The 18,850-nt window shown below is 61.6% G+C and overlaps 1 protein-coding gene across 4 annotated transcripts in view; it reads right to left on the reverse strand.

Annotated features, from left to right (window-relative positions):
• Window positions 1-2,980: 2,980 nt before the first annotated feature.
• FGFR3 (fibroblast growth factor receptor 3) overlaps window positions 2,981-18,850 on the reverse strand; it is a 17,019-nt gene continuing 1,149 nt past the window's right edge. The window contains exons 2-17 of one of the 4 annotated variants that reach the window (XM_023738009.1): window positions 12,252-12,521; window positions 11,838-11,894; window positions 9,337-9,515; window positions 9,121-9,244; window positions 8,839-9,029; window positions 6,729-6,873; window positions 6,065-6,255; window positions 5,624-5,769; window positions 5,058-5,179; window positions 4,869-4,979; window positions 4,293-4,483; window positions 4,041-4,163; window positions 3,866-3,936; window positions 3,538-3,675; window positions 3,271-3,376; window positions 2,981-3,127 (exon numbers count right to left, since the gene is read on the reverse strand). In XM_023738009.1, coding sequence (XP_023593777.1) covers window positions 2,981-3,127; window positions 3,271-3,376; window positions 3,538-3,675; window positions 3,866-3,936; window positions 4,041-4,163; window positions 4,293-4,483; window positions 4,869-4,979; window positions 5,058-5,179; window positions 5,624-5,769; window positions 6,065-6,255; window positions 6,729-6,873; window positions 8,839-9,029; window positions 9,121-9,244; window positions 9,337-9,515; window positions 11,838-11,894; window positions 12,252-12,521 — 2,312 coding nt within the window. Of the gene's footprint in view, window positions 3,128-3,270; window positions 3,377-3,537; window positions 3,676-3,865; window positions 3,937-4,040; window positions 4,164-4,292; window positions 4,484-4,868; window positions 4,980-5,057; window positions 5,180-5,623; window positions 5,773-6,064; window positions 6,256-6,728; window positions 6,874-7,541; window positions 7,693-8,838; window positions 9,030-9,120; window positions 9,245-9,336; window positions 9,516-11,837; window positions 11,895-12,251; window positions 12,522-18,850 lie in introns of all 4 variants that reach the window. The other 3 variants (XM_023738008.1, XM_023738007.1, XM_023738010.1) reach the window with 3 other exon arrangements.

Raw genomic sequence — 18,850 nt, forward strand, 5'->3', positions numbered from 1 at the left:
CAGGCGCTGTCCCCAGGCCCAGCGCTAGGTGGCGCCCGGCCCGCGCTCCGAGCCCGCGCTCCGCTAGCCCACGTAGGGCCGCCGAGGCCGAGGCCGGCCTTGCAGCCCCGGGCTGGGCGTGCTAGTCCCTACGCGCCACCCTCTGACTTGGCGGTCGTGAAGCCCACTGGCTGAGAGCCCTCCACTCAAGGTGGCTCTAACCGCTTTGTCCCGGGACAGCGGAGGCAGCTCCGTGAGGAGCGAGCGGGGAGGACACCGAGGCCCAGAGCGGGAGGGGTGGGCAGTGCCGGGCTGAGCCTCCAGCCAGTCCGTCATCGCATGGCCGCCTGTCCCTGAGCCACCCTGGTCTTCCCCTGGGCCTGGCTAATCTCTCCTCCACAGGAAGCCTTCCTGGACTTACTCGCCACCGGGTGGGGCCCAGCTGTGACCCGTTCCCCTCCCCCCATCCTAGTGTCTTCCTGCACCCTCGGTGTGAACTGGACAAGTAGGAGACGTCCTGTGGCTCGTCGCTAGGACCTCCTCACCCAAACTAGCCAAGGGCCAGCACGCGGCAGGAGAGGCCGCGGGGCTGGGTGGGGAGGGGGGGGAGTAAGATGCACTGGTGGACGGCAGCGAGAGGGCTTGGCTTACCTGCGGCTCCACAGGGGATCTGGAGCAGCCCACCAGGGTCACACCTGGAAACCTGCCACTCCCCAGCCAGGTGGGGCGAGAGGATGATGAAGGGGAGGCCGCAGAACCTACTGGAGGTGTCTGAACGTAGCTCACTCCCCACAGGGCCGGGATCCCCATCGTTCACCTGGAACCCCACACTCAGTCCCCACCAGGGGGCGCTGCTTGCCCAGAACGCTTCCTCCATGAACCCATCAAGGCCGCATGGGGCTTCTAGCGTCCATGGACTGGCACAGGCCTTGGTCTCTGGTGTGTCTCCATGTCCCCTCCTATGGACACTGAGTCTCCTGTGTTCCCTGCCCTCCAGGGTCCCACAGACCAAGGCAACAAAGACCACTGGTGGCCTCAAGGTTCTGTCCTGCCGGTGCCGGGGCCACATGCAACTCACCACACTGGACCCCCCTCACCCTGGCTTCTCCCCAGGACAGTCTTCTCCAGTGTCAGGGCCGTGAAGACCTGGGTGGGAACCCTGAGGCCGTGACCCAGGCAGCTGGTCCCCTTTGAGCCCCCGGGGAAAGCAGAACCTTCTGGGACCCCAGTGGCTGCTGTTCCTTCCACTCCGGTGACCCTTTCTCCCCGGGGGACAAATGACAGAACCCAACCAGGAAGGCTGAGGACACCAAGCTGCCCAGAAGCCAAGAATGACAGGAGGCAAGAAAGCACGTAGCAGGGGTTCCAACCAGACATCTCTCTTTATTTTTTGGAAAATACGTCTGCCAGGTTAACAAAAGCAATCTGCCGGTTTGGGCCGACACCTTTGGCCACGACATGGCTGAGCCCCGAGATCAGAGACCACCCCGACCACCTGCCCTGCGGTGGCCAGCCCATGAGCACAGGGACAGCCACCCAGACGCGGGGCCTGTTAACAGTACAAAAAGTAACAAAACAGAACGCACGAATTTCTCTCCCAAGTTTTGAAAGGTAGCAGCCCAGGCAATAAAACGTCGAAAGCATTGCGTAAGAAGTGTTAAGTCTACATCAAATACGTCTTGTAAAAACTCAATAAATTATATATATAGATATATATAAACTTGTAACATCTAATAACATCTGAACCTGCGTGCAGGGCCAGCCTCCTCGCTGGAAACTGCCCACACCCAGAACAGGCGGCAATTAGAACCTGTATAAAAATCCCAAGGCATCTTGAAGTCCAAAAAATAAATCTCCTAAAGAAAAATCCTGTAGAAATCTAAGTCCCCTGCAAAAGAAGGCCAAAGGAAATAAAATATCCTCCCTGGAATCACTTCAAACAAATGATCTTTTAGGGTGCGAGGGGGCCGGCTCTGGCCCGGGGGGCAGGCTGGCGGCAGGGGACCCAGCGCCCACCGCCGTTGCAGGCGTGTTCTCGCAATCCCTGTAAAAGCGGCATAAATTTTCTCAGCTGTTAATAAGTTAAAACTTCAATCTCTCTGCCGTTGGCTGACTAAACCTATGAACATGGCGTGGGTGAGGACTTGAGGATCGATAAATAGCTTTACAAATATACAGTCCAGGTAACAATTTTTAAAAACAAAACTGTGATATCAGATAATCGGCTTATTCTTGTATCTGTGTCACCCACGGGGGTCTCACCCGCTGGGGCACCCCCTCCTGCATCCCTAGGGTCCTGGGCCTCCGTTGTACCTGCCTTTCCTTTTTCCATATAGATATTTATATATATATTTGTATGTATATAGTTTCATATACATGGCATTTATTTATATAAATGTACACGCACTTTTGCAACAAACCTTTCAGATAGAAGTAAAGGCTCTGCTGCCTTCAGGTACCCGTAATTTCAGTCTCTGGGGGACGGGGTGGGAAGTGGGGAGGCCTGGAGGTTGGGGGGCTGCTCACTGACACCTCCCACCGCAGGCACAAGGTGGCACTTGGCAGGAGGCTTGACTCACTAGAGGGGCTGCCCTGCAGGCTCAGCATGGGCAGGGGAGGGGCTGAGGCCCACCATGGATGCCCACCCCAGCCTGTGATGTCCCCTGTGGGATGGCAGTGGGGGCAAAGGAGCAGTCTGGCCCAGCTCCCCAGCTCAAGGGGCTCCACAAGGAACCCCCTGACATTCTCCATTTGGTCACCCAGAATGAAGGCCCCTGGGTGCTACAGGCACAGATGGTGCTGGGCACAAGGGTCTTATACAGCAGCGCAAGACTCTCTCTCTAGCACACACACACACCCACACACACACAGGTGTTGTCTGTCCGTCCATCCATCCGTACTGGGGCCCAGGCCCGGGCCACTGGGCCCCATGGTAACAGCACAGGCAGTGGCCATCAGGGGACCAGGTCTCACATTGGCGGGGACTCAGTCAGGCGGCCCTTCACGTCCGTGGGGCCCCGCTGCTGGGGGGCGCTGGCAGCAGCAGGTCATGGGCAAACACGGAATCGTCACCTGAGGAGCTGGAGCTGGGCGTGTCCTGGCCGCCAGGCGAGTACTGCTCAAAGGGCACCGACAGGTCCAGGTACTCCTGTGGGCAGGGGGCTGTCACTGCCGCCCTGCGCCCCCCTTCCCGTCACTTCCCCTGGCCCAGGCTGTGCCCCAGAAGGCCTGTCTCCCCCTCTGCCCCGCGCTGTTCCGAGCCAGCGTGGGGCCCCAGGGCCCGGCACTCACGTCGGTGGATGTCACAGTGAGCACACGGTCCAGGTCCTCCACCAGCTGCTTGAAGGTGGGCCGCTGGGAGGGTACGGCGTGCCAGCACTCCCGCATGATCATGTACCTGCGACAACAGGACGCTCAGCCACCCCACGTCCCGCCTGCAGGCCTGGGTCCCCACGTTCACTCAGGAACGGCCTTGGCGACACCTGCGCCCTCACCCTGCCTTGATCTGCCCACCCCACCAAGACAGGCCATGGGGCGGGTGGGGAAGGCGGAGCTCACAGGTCGTGTGTGCAGTTGGCCGGCTTGTCCATGCGGTGGCCTTCCTTGAGCAGCTTGAAGAGCTCCTCCACGGGAATGCCGGGGTACGGAGAACCCCCCAGTGTGAAGATTTCCCAGAGCAGGACGCCAAAGGACCAGCTGCGGGAGAGGGCCGCGGTGCTGTCAGTGAGACCGCCCCCGGAGCCACCCCATTAGGACGAGGCTGAGCCCTGACGGGGGCTGGCAAGGATAGTGGGGTTCTGCCCTGGCCCCCAGCCCCCTGCCCCCCAGCATGCCCCACACAGCTCCCCCTTCCCACAGGACCCTGAGGCCTGGAGGGGACACATACACGTCACTTTGGTGGGTGTAGACTCGGTCAAACAGGGCCTCGGGAGCCATCCACTTCACAGGCAGCCGGCCCTGGGGGTGGGGAGGGTATGTTGGGCTGTCAGTTGGCCTCTGGGCCAGGGGCCCTGCCTGCCCACCCCCCGCCCTGCCCCCCGCCCCCCTGGGGCTGGGCTCACGTTGGTGGTCTTCTTGTAGTAGTCCAGATTGTGGACGTCCCGGGCCAGGCCAAAGTCAGCAATCTTCATCACATTGTCCTCTGTCACCAGCACGTTGCGGGCGGCCAGGTCCCTGTGGATGCACTGGGGGCAGGGAGCAGGGACTGAGGCCATCCCCCATCAGCCCCGGCCCAGCCCCTCCCCAGGGGCAGCCTGCTCTGGCTCACAGCCAGCTGCCACCCTGGGGTCACCCCCACTTCCACGCCCGCTCACCTTCTGGGAGGCCAGATACTCCATGCCCCGTGCCACTTGGTAGGCACAGGACACGAGGTCCTTGAAAGTGAGCTGCTCCTCGGGCAGCTTGCAGGTGTCGAAGGAGTAGTCCATGCCGGGGGGCCTCCGCGCCCGGAGGTACTCTCGCAGGTTGCCCTTGGCCGCGTACTCCACCAGCACGTACAAGGGCCCTGCAAGTGTTGAGCGTCAGACGCGGCCAGGGTCCGGAAAGGGGGAGTCCCTGGCCACCTGCTGGCTGTGGGGGAAGCCAGGGTTGGGAAGAAGGAGACATCTATCTGCTACCGGCCCCAGACACTGGGCAGCCCCGCTCCAGCCCACCCGCCCGCCTGCCCGCAGAGCTTACCACCCTGAGTGCAGGCCCCCAGACACTGGGCAGCCCCGCTCCAGCCGCCTGCCCGCCTGCGGCGCTTACCGCCCTGCATGCGGGCCCCAGACACTGGGCAGCCCCACTCCAGCCTGCCCGCCCGCCCGCCTGCGGCGCTTACCGCCCTGCATGCGGGCCCCCAGACACTGGGCAGCCCCGCTCCAGCCCGCCCGCCTGCCTGCGGCGCTTACCGCCCTGTGTGCAGGCCCCCAGCAGGTTGATGATGTTCTTGTGTTTGCCGATCATCTTCATCATCTCCATCTCTGACACCAGGTCCGAGAGGTCCTTGTCTGTGGCGTCGTCTGCTCGGGGAGAGAGGGGTGTCAGTGCCCTCCTCCCCGCCCCCAGCATGGACCCAGGTGCCCCCCGCTGGCCCTCACCTTTCAGCATCTTCACAGCCACAGTGACAGGCTTGGCGGCCCGCTCTTTGTCGATGCCGATGGCCTCCGCCATGACCACCTGGCCGAAGCAGCCCTCCCCCAGGGGCTTGCCCAGGGTCAGCCTGGCGGAAGCAGCAGGAAGCAGGGATGAGCACTCCTGCACTCACCGCCCCTCCACACTGTGCTCCTGCCTCTCCTCCTCCCCAGTCTCGCCTTCCAGGCCCAGTGCCACCACCTCCGGGAAGCCTTCCACACTCAGCTCTGCTCGTGAGATGAAGGACATCGCCCCTTGGGCCTCCTGCCCTGTGGCCTCCAGACAGGGCCCCTATCTCAGGGGGACCTCCCGCTGGCCTGACCTTCTCCACGAGGTCCCAGCCCCATATCTACATCCTCCATGTCCCCTGAATCCTAGCTGACTCCACCCCAACCCTGCCACAGGACCCCACCCTGTATGTGCGCACACACCCAGGCCAGGCCCCACAGCCTCACACATGCTGTTCTTGTTACCACCTGCCCAGGTGCCCCTCAAAGCCCTGTGTGCACCCCCCACAGGCACCCTCACTGACCGGGCCCGGGACAGCTCCCACTTGGGGTCGGCAGGCAGCTCGAGCTCTGAGACGTTGGCCAGCGTGGGGCCCTCCCCCGAGGACAGCCTGGCCATGCGCACCAGTGGCGTGTTGGAGTTCATGGACGAGTTGGACTCCAGGGACACCTGCTTGGGTCGGCAGGGCCAGGTTGGTGCCGTGGGGGTGCACAGTGGGGGTGGGGCAGGCAAAGGGCTAGGCGGGCAGGAGGCGGGGCACTGGGCCAAGAAGGGGAGCGTTCAGACCTCCGGGCAGTGTGAACTGAGTATTTTTTAAGAATTGTTTTGTGCCTCAAAGAAATGGGGCCCCATGTACTGAACACGGAGGCCAGGTGGACCATCTCAGCTGTGAGGGGCTGAGGAGTGGGTGCAGGGGGTGGCGGGCCCTGGGCTGGCTCAGAACCTGGTATCTACTTTCTGTTACCTGTCGCTTGAGCGGGAAGCGGGAGACCTTGTGCACGGCAGGCGAGCCCAGGCCTTTTTTGGTCGGGCTGTGCAGCCGGCACAGCGTCACGGCCACCACCACCATGATGAAGAAGAAGAAGCCTGCCCCGTAGCTGAGAACGCCCGCGTACACACTACTCGCCTCGTCCGCCTCCACCAGCTCCTCCTCAGCTGCAAAGACATAGGCGTTGGGGCCGGCCCACCACCCACTGCCCTCACTGCAGCTGGAGCCCTGGGCACCAGTGGGGGCTTGGAAGGGGGCTCAGCCCCCTCGTGGGGACCAGGGCTCCTGGGGGGCAGGGGGACCGAGGCCTCAATGCCTCCACTCGGTCAAGTTGGAAATGCCTGTGAGCAGGGAGGAGGCAGACCCAGAGAAGAAGCCGAGCAGCCAGTAGCGCCCACACCGCCACCCAGGCACCCAAGAGATGCCAAAGCCGCCGGAGCAGGGCTGCTGGGGGCCCAGTGGGACAGTGGGGGGCTTAAGAGGAGGCACCCGTGGAGCCAAGACAGGGTTCTGGAAGGAAAGGAGCGGCCTCGAGCCGCTGGGGTCCCCCGCCTGTGCCCGGCGGCTGTGGCATGTCCCCAGGCAGTGTCCCACACCCGAGAGGGCAGAGCAGAGCGAGCAGCATCAAAGGAGCCAGTACCTGGCAGCACCACCAGCCACGCAGAGTGATGGGAAAACCCGATAGAATTGCCAGCCAGACACGTGTACTCCCCCGCATCCTCAAACGTGACATTGCGCAAGGACAGAACCTCTAGCTCCTTGTCGGTGGTGTTAACGCCTGCCGTCTACAAAGAGAGAACAGAGCGCGATAGGCGAGTGCCAGCACCCCCACGGGCTCCACAGCCGAGTCCACGCGGCGACGATCCAGCCAGGCTGCAAGGAAAACGCCGCCGCCACCACCGCTGCCGCGGCCGCCGCCTCCTCCGGCGCCGCAGGAGCCCGAAGCCAAGGCCCTCCACCGGCGAGAGTCCTCTGTCCCAAGTGAGCGGCAGGCGTGCGGCCAGGAGCGCGACACGCAGGTGCAACATGCAGAGTTAGGAGTTAGCGCGGTGACTGGGGATAGGGTGCAGGCGGGCGGGCGGACAGAAGGACAGACAGACAGGGAAGTGAGCAAGCAGCAGAGCTGGTGGCTGGAGAAAGAGATGGAACGGCAAACGCTCACAAACAGTGTGGGGCGAGGCCTCTGCTGGTGCCAGGAGCTTCCTGGGAGAGCGTGGGGGTGGGGAGGGTCTGTGCTGGCCACGGTGGTTTGAAGGGGTCTTGGGCGCGCTGAGGCGAGAGGAGCCAGCGCTCAGGAGGTGGCCACCATCAGGAGCAGCGAACGGCGCAGGGGTGGGGGGAGCGAGCGACACGAGAGCGGGCATGCGGGTGGGCGAGCGTGAGGGCAGGCGCGTGGCCAGGGCATTGGAGCCAGAGCTCGGCGTGCCAGGCAGGCGTGGGACAGAGTCGTTACCTGCTGGGGGCCCGTGAACACGCAGCCAAAAGGCCTTCTCGGCCACGCCTATGAAATTGGTGGCTCGACAGAGATACTCGCCCCCGTCCCGCTCGGACACATTGGCCAGGCGGAGGCGCGCGTCGGCCTCCGCACTCTCACTGATCCAGGACTGCGGGGACAAGAGACCCGGCTCAGGCGCGCCCCCGCGGCTGCCCGCGCGAACCCAGGCTGGGCTGCGGCGGCCACGGCCGGGTGTGAGTGCAGTGGGGGGCGCGAGCCCGGCTCCAGCCCCAGCTATCCTCGCCCAGCACGCCACGCTAACGCTGCCCTAGTTCCCGAGACTCTCTGCAGGCTCCTAATGAGGCAGGAGGTGGGAGACTCCTGAGGAACAGGGGTGGGCGCCAGGTATGGCCGCGACCCGGAAGGCCGCCTAGAAGAGGTGTGCAGGCAGGTTTTGGTCTCACAGTAGGAACATTTTCTGCGTCCTCACCCCACAACTCAGATCCAGGCCCTGGGCAGAGATCCCCCAAGAAGACTGTCTGCATGGGGTGGGAGCTGCTCCCGGCCCACCCTGCCGTGCCCACCCGAGGTCTCGGCTAGGCCAGCCGCAATGCCGTCCAATGCCATCTGGGCCAAGAGCACCCATGTTCACATGTGTGCATGCATATGAGGCACCAGCGTCAATGGCACCCCCTCCCCATGCTGTTGGCCTCTCCTGCTCGGCCCGAAGTGACTGCTCCCACCCCGACTGCCCGTTTTGTCTCCAGCAGATGTTTCTCTTTGAGCTCTCAGTGTCGCAACCTTCCCCACGCGGCAGCCCCCACCCCGTGCGGCCATGGGAACAAGGCTGACGCCGTCCCAGCCCAAGGGAGGCGGGTAGGGTGAGGAGCCCACACCGCCCTCAGACACAGTGCATGCTCCACTGGGGCCGGCTTTGGGAGCGGCCACCCAGTCCCCTTACTCAGTGTCCCCTCGACCAGGGCACTGCTGCAGAGGGGGCTGGGAAGGCCCTCCGGCCACCCTCTGGCCACCCTCCAGCCTGGGTGGCCATCTCGGTTACCAGGCCTCCAAGATGCTGAGCCCAGCCAAGCCCAAAGGCCTGGGATTACAACTCAGCCCACCGCCATGTTGTGGGCCTTCAACAGGCTGAGGCCGACTCTCAAGAGCAGAGAGGGAAACTGAGGCCCCAGTACAGTGTCGAGCACGCTGGGACTTGAACCCCAGCCTCCCCCAGCAGCGGCCTCTTTGCACCCCAGGCCCAGACTCCCAGTACTGCTCCCCCATGCTTTGTCCCCTTGCCCCGGCGGGTCCCCACCTTGAGCACGGTGACGTAGGGTGTGCCGTCGGGGCCCACCTTGCTGCCGTTCACCTCCACGTGCTTGAGCCACTGGATGTGGGGCTGCGCGTCACTGTACACCTTGCAATGGAACTCCACGTCGCTGCCCAGCACTGCTGTCTGGTTGGCTGGCAGCCCTGCCTGCAGGATGGGCCGGTGCGGGGACCGCTCTGTGGGTGCAGATGGGGCTCAGGGGCTGCCCGGCCACGCCCACCTGCCCACCGGCCGGCCTGCCCGCCCACCTGTGAGCCCGAGCCTCACCCAGCACGTCCAGCGTGTATGTCTGCCGGATGCTGCCGAACTTGTTCTCCACGACACACGTGTAGTTGCCGCGGTCGGAGGGCACCACGCTCTCCATGACCAGACTCCACTGCTGGTGCCGCAGCTGCGGGGTGACACGTGGGGTGAGCAGGCGGCAGCGTGGCCCACGGGGCCAGGGCAGAGCCTGGGCGGGCACCTACCCGCCGCCCAGCTCACCTTGATGCCCCCAATACGGTGCTCGCCACGGAATTCCTTGCCGTTCTTCAGCCATGAGATGGAGGGTGTGGGGTTGCCAGCTGCCGGGCAGCGGAAGCGGACGGTGTTGGCGGCCGGCACAGCCAAGAGCTTTTTGTCCATGCGCTCAGGCCGCGTCCAGTAAGGGGCCCCTGCAGGCAGAGGGGGGCACGAAGGCCATAATCTCACCACCTGCAAAAGCTGCCCACCTCTCTGGCCTCAGTTTCCCTTCCGGCATAGGGAGTTGTTGGTAGGTGCCATTGAGTCATTTCCGACTCAGCGACTCTACGTACGACAGAACGAAACACTGCCCGGTCCTGCACCGTCCTCACGGTCACTGTTATGCTTGAGCTTTTGAGGGCCCCTGCTAGGGCTAGACGAGGCTCCCAGCAGATTTGGCACCATGTGCCAAATCCCCCAGGGCACCCCTGGAGCTGGCCCCTCCGGCCGAGTGTCCCCTCCCCTGCCATCTCCTCCTGGGTAGGGGTCCAAATCACCCCACCTTGGCCTGGATGACTTTGGGGCACAGGGTGCCCCCCAGGCAGGCCCACAGAGGGGAGCTGAGGTCACCTCAGCTTGGCCACCGATGCGCTGTGTGTGGCCTCTGGACCCAGCCGACAGAGGCCAGGCCCAGGGAAGGACCAGGCCGCCCAGGTCCTGCCACCCAGCTGGGTGGACGAGCCAGGGCAGGCCCTGGGAGCAGATCACCAGGAGGCTGGACAAGACCCAGCCATCCATGGGAGCGGCCGCAATGGCAGCAGCCCGTTAGATTTCTGCCGAGACCCTCAGCTCACCCTGGCGGCGCACTGGGGCACCATGGTGGGGGCAAGTGATGATGGCCCCACCTGCCCCCTCCGTTCCCGGCGTGCAGGGCAGTCGCACCACCCCCACCCTCATGGCCCAACTGGTTTTCCTCCTTCCTCTGGGCTGGGTAGAAGCTTCCTTCATGCTGGAACTCATGTGGAAGGAGGGTGGTGGGCGTCCCCAGGGAGTGAGGCAGCAGGGGTGCAGCGGGAGAGGGCTTGGCCCTTCGGCAGGGAGGAGGACTCTCCCCACTGGGACCACACAGCCAGGGCCACCCATCAAACAGAGGACGCTGAGCCCGGGGGGTGGGGTGCACTGTGGATGCCACTGGGAAAGGGCACTTTCTAGCGCTTGCAGCTCCCCTCCATGTTTCCAAGGCTGGGGTGGGCAGAGAACCCAAGGGTGGCCGAGTGAGAGCCTGGGGGGCTCCCCAGGACTGGCAGTCATGCTAGGGGCCATTTCCCAGGGGCCAGCAGACTGTGCTGACTCAAAGCTGCCTGCTGTCGGGTGGAGACTTCTGGAAGGTGGCCCTGCCAGTGACACTCGGAGCCCCTGAGCCCATACAGGGCAGAAATGCCAAACACTGGCCTCAAATGGGCAGGCCAGGCCTGGGGAAAACAGGAACTCAGGGTCGGGCACACTCTCGGGAAGGCATGAAGGATCGTGTGGACGGGGGAGGGGGACGGCTGTGGCCGCTGAACCGGAATCTGGCTCGGAACTTCCTGGCAGCCAAAGAGAAAAGGGAAACGTGGAAGAGCCCAGCAGCTCCCTGGGGACGCAGGGCATTTCCCGAGCTTGGTCCTGGAGGGAGCCCTTTCCCCGGCAGCTCCTACCTGGCCACTGCATCCCCAGAGACCTCACAAGCCCCCAGTGCCCTGCTCTTGTCCTCGGGCCCCTGTTCTCCCGGTTTCCTGCCCCGCTCCATCTCCCTGGTCGAGTCTCTGTGCCCACTGGATCCCAGAAGGGAGGAAGCAGTGCCGAGCGCAAACAGAAGGCTTGGTCCACATGCCAGCAACTCCTGTGTTACACCGGGGTTCCCTCCAGGCACACGTCCACCCCACACTGACCCTTATCTGAATGTGGACATCCACTGGCATCTCAAACGTGGCTCCTCCAGACCAGATACCCCAGCTCCCTGCCTGTCTCCTCCACTGCTTCTGGCACCGGAGCACTGTCCCCACCTGCTCTGGCACTCACCCCACCTGTCGGAGACCACGGCTGGTGCTGCCTTCACAACACGCCCAACCAGGCGTCCCTGACCCCACAGCCCCATCCTCTCCCGTCTGGACCATCGCAGCTGCCTCTGCTACCCTCACGCCCACGGTCACTCACCCCACAGTGGCCAAGGGCCTGGTGAACACCTGAGCCCCCATGCCCTGTTCTACGCACACCTAAAATGGCTCCAGCACACCCAGAGTCAACGTCCACACCTTCAGAGCACCCATGGGCCTCACTGCCCCAGACCCAGCTCCACTGGCCTTCTCACCCCGTGCCTCAGTCTCCCCATCTGCAGTATGGGTCACCTTCCCACTCCTGGCCTGCCACCGGGGCCCAGGGCTTGGCAGCCAGGACTGCCCCAGACAGCCTGTACCTGGGGAGGGGAGGGTTTGGCAGGTGGTCCCCGAGCCCTGCTCAGAGCCAGCCCCCCACCAGCCCTCTGTGTGCCTGAGGCCTGGTCTCACCTGTGTCCTCAGCCTCGTCCTCCCCATCTTCATCGTCTCCCGAGGATGGAGCATCTGCCAGGCAGGAGAGCGGGGGCATGTGGGTGGTGGGCCCATGAAGGGCAGTCACCTGTCACCTGTGCCCACACCCGCCACTTCTCAGCTTTGAAGCTGAGTGTCTTCTCCCTCCCAGCATCTGTCTCTGGCCTGCCCAGGGGGCCCTCATGGGTGGGGCCGGAGCCCCCATATTCAGACAGCTCTTCCTGGGGCTGGGCCCTCCTCTCGGCTTCAGCACCCCAACCGGCAAGACACTCAGCAGGCGCATTGCAGCCACTGCCTGGAGACCCCGTGCCCATCAGCCTCTCTTGTGGCCACGCCACCCACTTGGGGAAGCTCAGCCAGCCCAGCCCCCTCCACCTGGCCGGAGCTTACCTGTCACCCGCACGCTGAAGTGGCACAGGACGTGCTGGGTGAGCCGCTGCTGGCAGCTGTAGGCACCGGAGTCCTCGTGGGAGGCGTTCAGCACCTGCAGCCTCTGCAGCCCCACCAGGATGCGGTCCGAGGGCACCAGCCCTGAGCCGTCCTTCACCCAGATGGTGGGTCCTGGGACACTACCCGTGGGTGGGTGGCAGCTCAGCTCCATGGTGTCCCCACTGCCAAAGACCAGCTGCTCCTGCTGGCTGGACTCAGGCTCCGGGACCTCTGCAGGGGAAACAGGCAAACGTGAGGCCACAGAAGGCCCCATTTTTACCCTGATTTTACAGACACCCGCAGAGGCCACAGCAGGCAGTGTCTGGGGCCTGGAGTGCCGAGGCCTCTACCAGAGAGAAAGGCTCAAGCCAGCGGCCAGCAAACTGTTCCCCCAAAGACCCAGACAACCAGGGTTTCCTGCTCTGCCACCCAATCTCTGTCACAACTACACAACTCTGTCACTGTAACACAAAGCAGCCACAAAAAATAAAGTTGCCATAGAGTCAACTGTGACTTAGGGAGATCCCATGTGTGTCAGACTAGGCTGTGTTCCATAGAGTTTCATTTCTTTCCTTTTTTTTTAAATGATAATTTTATTGTGTTTTCAGTGTAGGTTTACACAGCAGTTTAGGTTCCCACTCAGCAATTTCTACACAAGCTGTTCGGTGACATTGATTATATTCTTCACAATGTGTGAACATTTTCATCACTTCTGTTCTGGTTGTTTCATTTCCATTAATCTAGTTTCCCTGCTCCCTTACATTCTCATCTTTATTTTAAAATAATTGTTGACCACTTGGCCTCATATAGATGATTTTTTAAAAGAGAACAGGACTCACGGATAATATTATTTTCTGAGCCAATCTGTTATTTAGCTAAAAGGTGACCTCAGGGGCTAGTTTTGGTTCAAGGTTTAAAGAATATCTTAGAGCAATAGTCTCCTGGTGTCCTCTAGTCTCAGTCAGTCCAGTAACTCTCTTTTTTTTTTTAAGAATTTGAGGTTTCTCCCAGAACTAGAACAATTTCCGAGGCCAACTCTTCACACAGGGATTGGACTGGACTGTGGGACATAAAGTGATACTCGTGAGGAGTGTGCCTCTTAGTCAAGTAGATATAAGAGACCAAAAGGGCAGCTTCTGTCTAGAGGTGAGATGGGAAGGCAGAGAGGGTTAGGAGCCGGTTGGATGGTCATGGGGAATCAGGGGCGGAAAGGAGGAGTGTCCTGTTGCAGAATGGGATGAGCAATTAGGGTCTCATAACAATGTATGTATAAAAATTTTGCATGGGAGACTAACTTGAAATGTAAACTTCACTTAATTACAACAATTAAAAAAAAATGCATTAAATTAAAAAAAAAAAAATTTGAGGTTTCGTTCCAAATTTTTCTCCCATTTTATCAGGGTTCATCTGTTGTGCCCTGATCAGAACGGTTGGGCGCCATCTAGTTATCCTTGTCTCAGGGTAGATGAGGCCGTGCTTTGTGAAGACCATTAGTCCTGTAGACCAGTTTCTTCTTTAAGAGTTTTTGGTTTCCTTCTTTCTGTTTTGATCCTAATGAATAATCCAGACAGTTTTCAATAGCTGATTTTTCAGAAGTAGATTGCCAGGGCTTTCTTTCAAGGCACCTCTGGATAGACTTGAACGGTCAACCTTCAGTTAGCAGCCGAGTGCATTCACTGTTCTCTCCACCAGGGACCCCGAAAGCAGCCCTAGACAATATGTAAACAAATGGGTGTGGCTGTGTTCCAATAAAATTTTATTTAGGGGCACCGATAATTGGATTTTATATAATTTTCACGTGCCATAAAGTATTATTCTTTTGACTTTTTCCAACCATTTAAAAACGTGAAAATCGTTCTTAGCTCACGGGCCGTACAGAAGCGGGCAGTGGGTGTAGTTTGCAGACCCTTGGCTTAAATGGGGGCAATGAGGCTGGATTAACAGGCTGAGGGCAAGCGCTGCCTCCTCGGAGGGGAGATTTACCCCAGGAAAGGATGGTCCTCAGAGTTCCCCACCCTAAATCCTCGTATTGGCGTCAAAATCAGCTCTGGAAGAGAGGGAACAGATGGCCCTCTCGGCAGTGTTGTTGTTGTTCTTGTTCTTCTTAGCTGCCTTCAAGTCCAGCTTCAAAGTCAGCAACAATGTTGCTGAACCTCCAACACCATTATAAGCAGTAGCAATTAATACACCCCACAGGGGTCTATTTGCCTCAAGTTGGGAGTAGGGCAGAGAGGGGGTTCAAAGCAGCTGATGCTCTGTACTCTGGGGTGGGATGAATTGACACAACACCCCCAGCTGCATGTGGAACCCCAGCATCTTACATGCAAAACACATCTCAACAAAGTCTGTTGGAGAAACCACACACGAAGAAACCCCAAAACATAAGTAAACAGATGGCCAGGTTGGGCCACTAGGTCTCCCAGGGCCAGGTGGTGGGCAGGCTTCTGCCTGCAGGAGCCCTGGGGCCCCCATTTTACAGATGAGGATGCTGAGGCTGGGGGAGGAAGCCAGTGAGTGGGGAGAACAAGGAGCCCAGATGGCCTCACCCTGCAGGTGCCAGGAAGATGGGGTGAGGGTTATCACCAAGAAAGGATGCATGCTGGTGGCCCCCTGGCTCCTGGAGGACCTCCAGCAGCACCCAGCACCTCCTCCAGCTCAGCTCCTGAGGGGCCACTAGGGCCTGGTGGAGAACGGGGATGCACCACCCGTGGGGCTGACCGTCCCCCAGGCCTCCCTGCCAGGGCCAGACAATGACCAGTGAAGGCGGGCAGCCTGGGCTCGGGGCCCGGGACAGGGGTGGGTGGTCCTGCCTGGCGGGCCTCCTTCCCCAGGCCCAGCTGGGCCAGCCGAGCCCGTCACTTGTCATTCTGCCTACGCGTGGCCTAGATTCCAGGGTTCAGCTGCCCGCTCTGGCCACCAGTGTCTGGCTCCCCTGACGGGCTGGATTCTGCCCATCCCGCCTCGGCCAGCCCCACATCCCCGCCACCCATCGGGACCCTGCCAGCCAGAAGGGCCCACACTCATCCCGGAAGCATCCACAGAAGCCCGTGTCCCACGGGGACACACAGCTCAGGGCTGGCCCCTGCAGTGACCTGGTGGTGAGGGGCTCTAGCCTGACATTCAGCCCTCCAGTCCTGGCCGCTGCATCCACTGGGGACCACCCAGCACCAGGTGCTGCTGGAGGCCCCCCAGAAGGCCCGGAACAGGCTGGTCGTGGCAGCCTCAGCCTCAGGCCCCAGCCCAAGGGCAACAGCCGGCCAGTTCCGGTTTGGTCTGGGTGGCGATGGTGGGTCAAGCCGTCTGCACAAGTATTTGCTTCAACCTGGTCCAGTGAGGGCCTGGGGCCTGGGCTGTGGGGCACAGAGTGGTCCCCCTGGCCAGCCAGGCTAGGCAGCCACCGACTGCTGGGGGCGGATGGGAGGAGAGCAGGGCCTGCTGAGCTGGGGGAAGGCCCTCTGCTCAGTCAAGGGCCGACCCCTGCTGCTGCCACCCACCTTGCCCCACTAGCTGCCATAAAGGCCAGGAACCCCCCGGGGGGCGCTGGGTAGACAAGAAGTGCCATCTACGCCTCCTGGCCATACCACAAGGCCCGCCCCGAGCCAGCTCCGGGGGTGCACAGGTGAACCCGGGGGAGATCGGGCAGGGGGATGGCTGAGTGGAGAATGGTGTGGGGAGTGGGCGCCAAATGGGCCAGGGTCTGGCTGTACCTGGGGAGTTCCCACAAGGCCCCCGGCTCCAAGCTCCCATCTGGCTGCCAGGTCCCCATGGTGCTCTCTCCCCCTCGGCGGTCCCAGAAAGGGGTCTTTCTGGATCAGCACAAGAGGGAGGCACTGCCCACGTCCATACAGGAACTGGTACCCACGCACATCAAAGAGGCGGGGAGTGGACAGGGGCAGAATAGTCCATACCTGCTCCTGCCTGCACCCCAACCGGGCTGAGCTTCTAATAGGGTGCTGGCACTACCCAAGGGTGCTGTGTCCTAGAGGGGCCACGTTGGGCTTGGGGAGGCATGAGGAAGAGGTTAGGGGCCCAGTGCATCCAGTCATAAAGTCTTCCTGACACCCACTGGCCTAGGTCTCCCATACTGGGTCCAGGGCAGTAAACTCACCTGGCAGGGCTGCTGAGGGCTGGGGGCCGAGGGGGGCTGCCGCCACTGTTCAGGGTAGCCAGAGAATGTGCAAGTGGGGGACGTGAAGGGGAGAGACCCTGACAGCCCTCATTCCATGCCCTGGGATTGACAGCCGGAGCCACTCTGCTCAAGGGGCCAGCTCCCTGCCATGGGGAAGCTTCCTCCTAGTTCCAGAACACCACAGTCGTGTGCCCCCGATGCAGCAGGTGGCACGGGGTGGGGGGTAACGCTCAAACCAGTAAACAAGTTGCCATCGAGTCGACTCCAACTCATGGGACCCTCAAGTGTGTCAGAGTAGAACTGTGCTCCATAGGGGTTTCAATGACTGATATTTCAGAAGTAGATCACCAGGCCTTTCTTTCAAGGCACATCTTGATGGACTCAACCGCCCACCTTTCAGTGAGCAACAGAGCTCTTGACCATTTGTAACACCCAGGGACTCCATCAGAGGAGCCTTAAACATCAAAGCATCACGTTTACCGGTGATGCGTATGAAAAGCGCTTCAAACCAACCCACTGGAAAGACTGCGTAGACCAGGAGCCGCCAACCAGAAAGGATCTGGGTCATGGAACAGAAGGATCCTGTTCTTAGGATGCACATGAAGCTCTAGAACACGTAGCTAGGTCCGTGCTTTCAAAGAGTCTGCAAGGAGGGGTGCCACAGCACTGACCCCACGGCTCACACCGGGAATGCGGCAAAGTTTTGTAACAATGGGGGGGCAGAGAGGTATCCGGAGGCTGGGCGGGCTAATGAGGGTTTACCGGGATTATCCAGCCTAATCCTGCCTACAAGCCTGCAATTATTTCTTCTCCAGGACAGGTGAAGAAACTGAGGCTCAGAAAGTGTACCCAGAGGGCGGTCGTCAGCTGGCAGCCTCCAGCCACTCCCGGCCTCACAGAGCCCTGTCAGGGCTGGGGTCAGGGAGCCCTACCAGCCAAGGGGAGCTGGCTTCAGGGCTCATTCACTTGTAAATCACTCAGGTCACCATGCCAGGGAGTTTGAAGGGGGCCCTCACAATCTGTGCCTGGGGGCCACTCTGGTCCCACCTACCCAAGGAGACCCCAGGGCCCAGAAGAGGCCCTAACTGGGAATGAGGGCATGGCGAGGAAGGGGTGGACAGGGGAGTCTCGAGGGCCTGACAGGGGGCTCAGAGGCCAGAGGCTCAGCCCAAATGCAGCCTCTGGCTCCGCCCAGGTTAATAAACCACCCAGAGGCCCTCCGGGCTCAAAGTCCAGTCACAGCTGCCCCTGTGGAGGGGGTTGGGGGAGACTTCAGGGAGCGCCTTCCTGAGAAATGCCCTGGGCCCCTCCAGAAGCCACTGGGGGTGGGATCTGGTCAGACTGCAGGGGGAGTGCCTGCCATCAATCTGCAACTTGGGGTACAGGCTGGAGCAACTTAGGGTCCACCCGCAGGCCCCCCACAGTGAACACCTCCCCATGTCCAGACAAGCTGCTCTGGCCAGGCTTAGAGTGGCCAGGGTCATCCTGCCCATCGGCCACCACCTGCCCGAGCGCCCTTGACCCCAGCCAGCTCTGGCTCCAAGATTTATGTTCCCCGGGAAAGCGCCAGCCCGGGCCTCTGTAAACTTCACGAGGTCTTTGTATTTTTACTGCCCGGCCCATCTCGTTAAGGAACCGGATTAAGTTTATTGACCTATCAACTCCCTACCTGTTTCACCAGCTTCAATGCGGGGGCCGGAGGCCCAGACACAGCAGCAGAGAGGGGGCGGGGCGGCCTCTGTCCGCGCCCCAGAGGGGCCTCATCTGCTGGGGGCAGTGGCAGGCTCCCCAAGCTTTGCGCCGCCGGGGACAGGGCCTCGAAGGCGCTGCCCTTTCTCGGTGGTGGATGGAAGGAGGCCCCTGCCCAACCCCCGCCGCCACAGGCGGGTCCCAGCGAGGGTCTGGGCCCTACCCCGCCCGCCCCTCCGCCGAGGCTACTTGACATTCCCGGGCCGTAGGAAATAATATCTTCATCTGAATGCGAATGCTAATACGGGGCTCCCCCCGCGGCCGCCTATTCGGCGCCCCTGGAAGCAGGGGCCGTCCGAGCAGGCGCTAAAAGCGCGCGCTGACCTCCCGACGGCCTCTATCACACTACTGAATGACACGCACATTCAAGTGCCGGGCCCACTTTCATTCATAAAAAAATGACATTGTTCCGGAGGCTGCAGCCTCGGCTGGAGAAAGGGGCGCGGGGGGCGCGCGGAGGGGGCGGGCCGCCATCTGCCTCCTTCCTGCCCGCGACCGGCCGCCTCCCTGGCACACCGCGCCCGCGGCCACTCAGCTCACACCTCCCCACGAGGCCGCTTCGCCATCAATGCGCGGTCTGTGGCCGCGCCGGGGTACAAAGGAGCGGCTGTTCGGGGCCAGCCCGGGTGGGGCCAGAGCGCACCGGCGAGGGCCTCCCTGCGCGCCCCTCACCAGCCGGGCC

This window comes from Trichechus manatus, unplaced genomic scaffold, assembly GCF_000243295.1.
Source record: "Trichechus manatus latirostris isolate Lorelei unplaced genomic scaffold, TriManLat1.0 scaffold00111, whole genome shotgun sequence".
NCBI classification, from domain to species: Eukaryota; Metazoa; Chordata; class Mammalia; order Sirenia; family Trichechidae; genus Trichechus; species Trichechus manatus.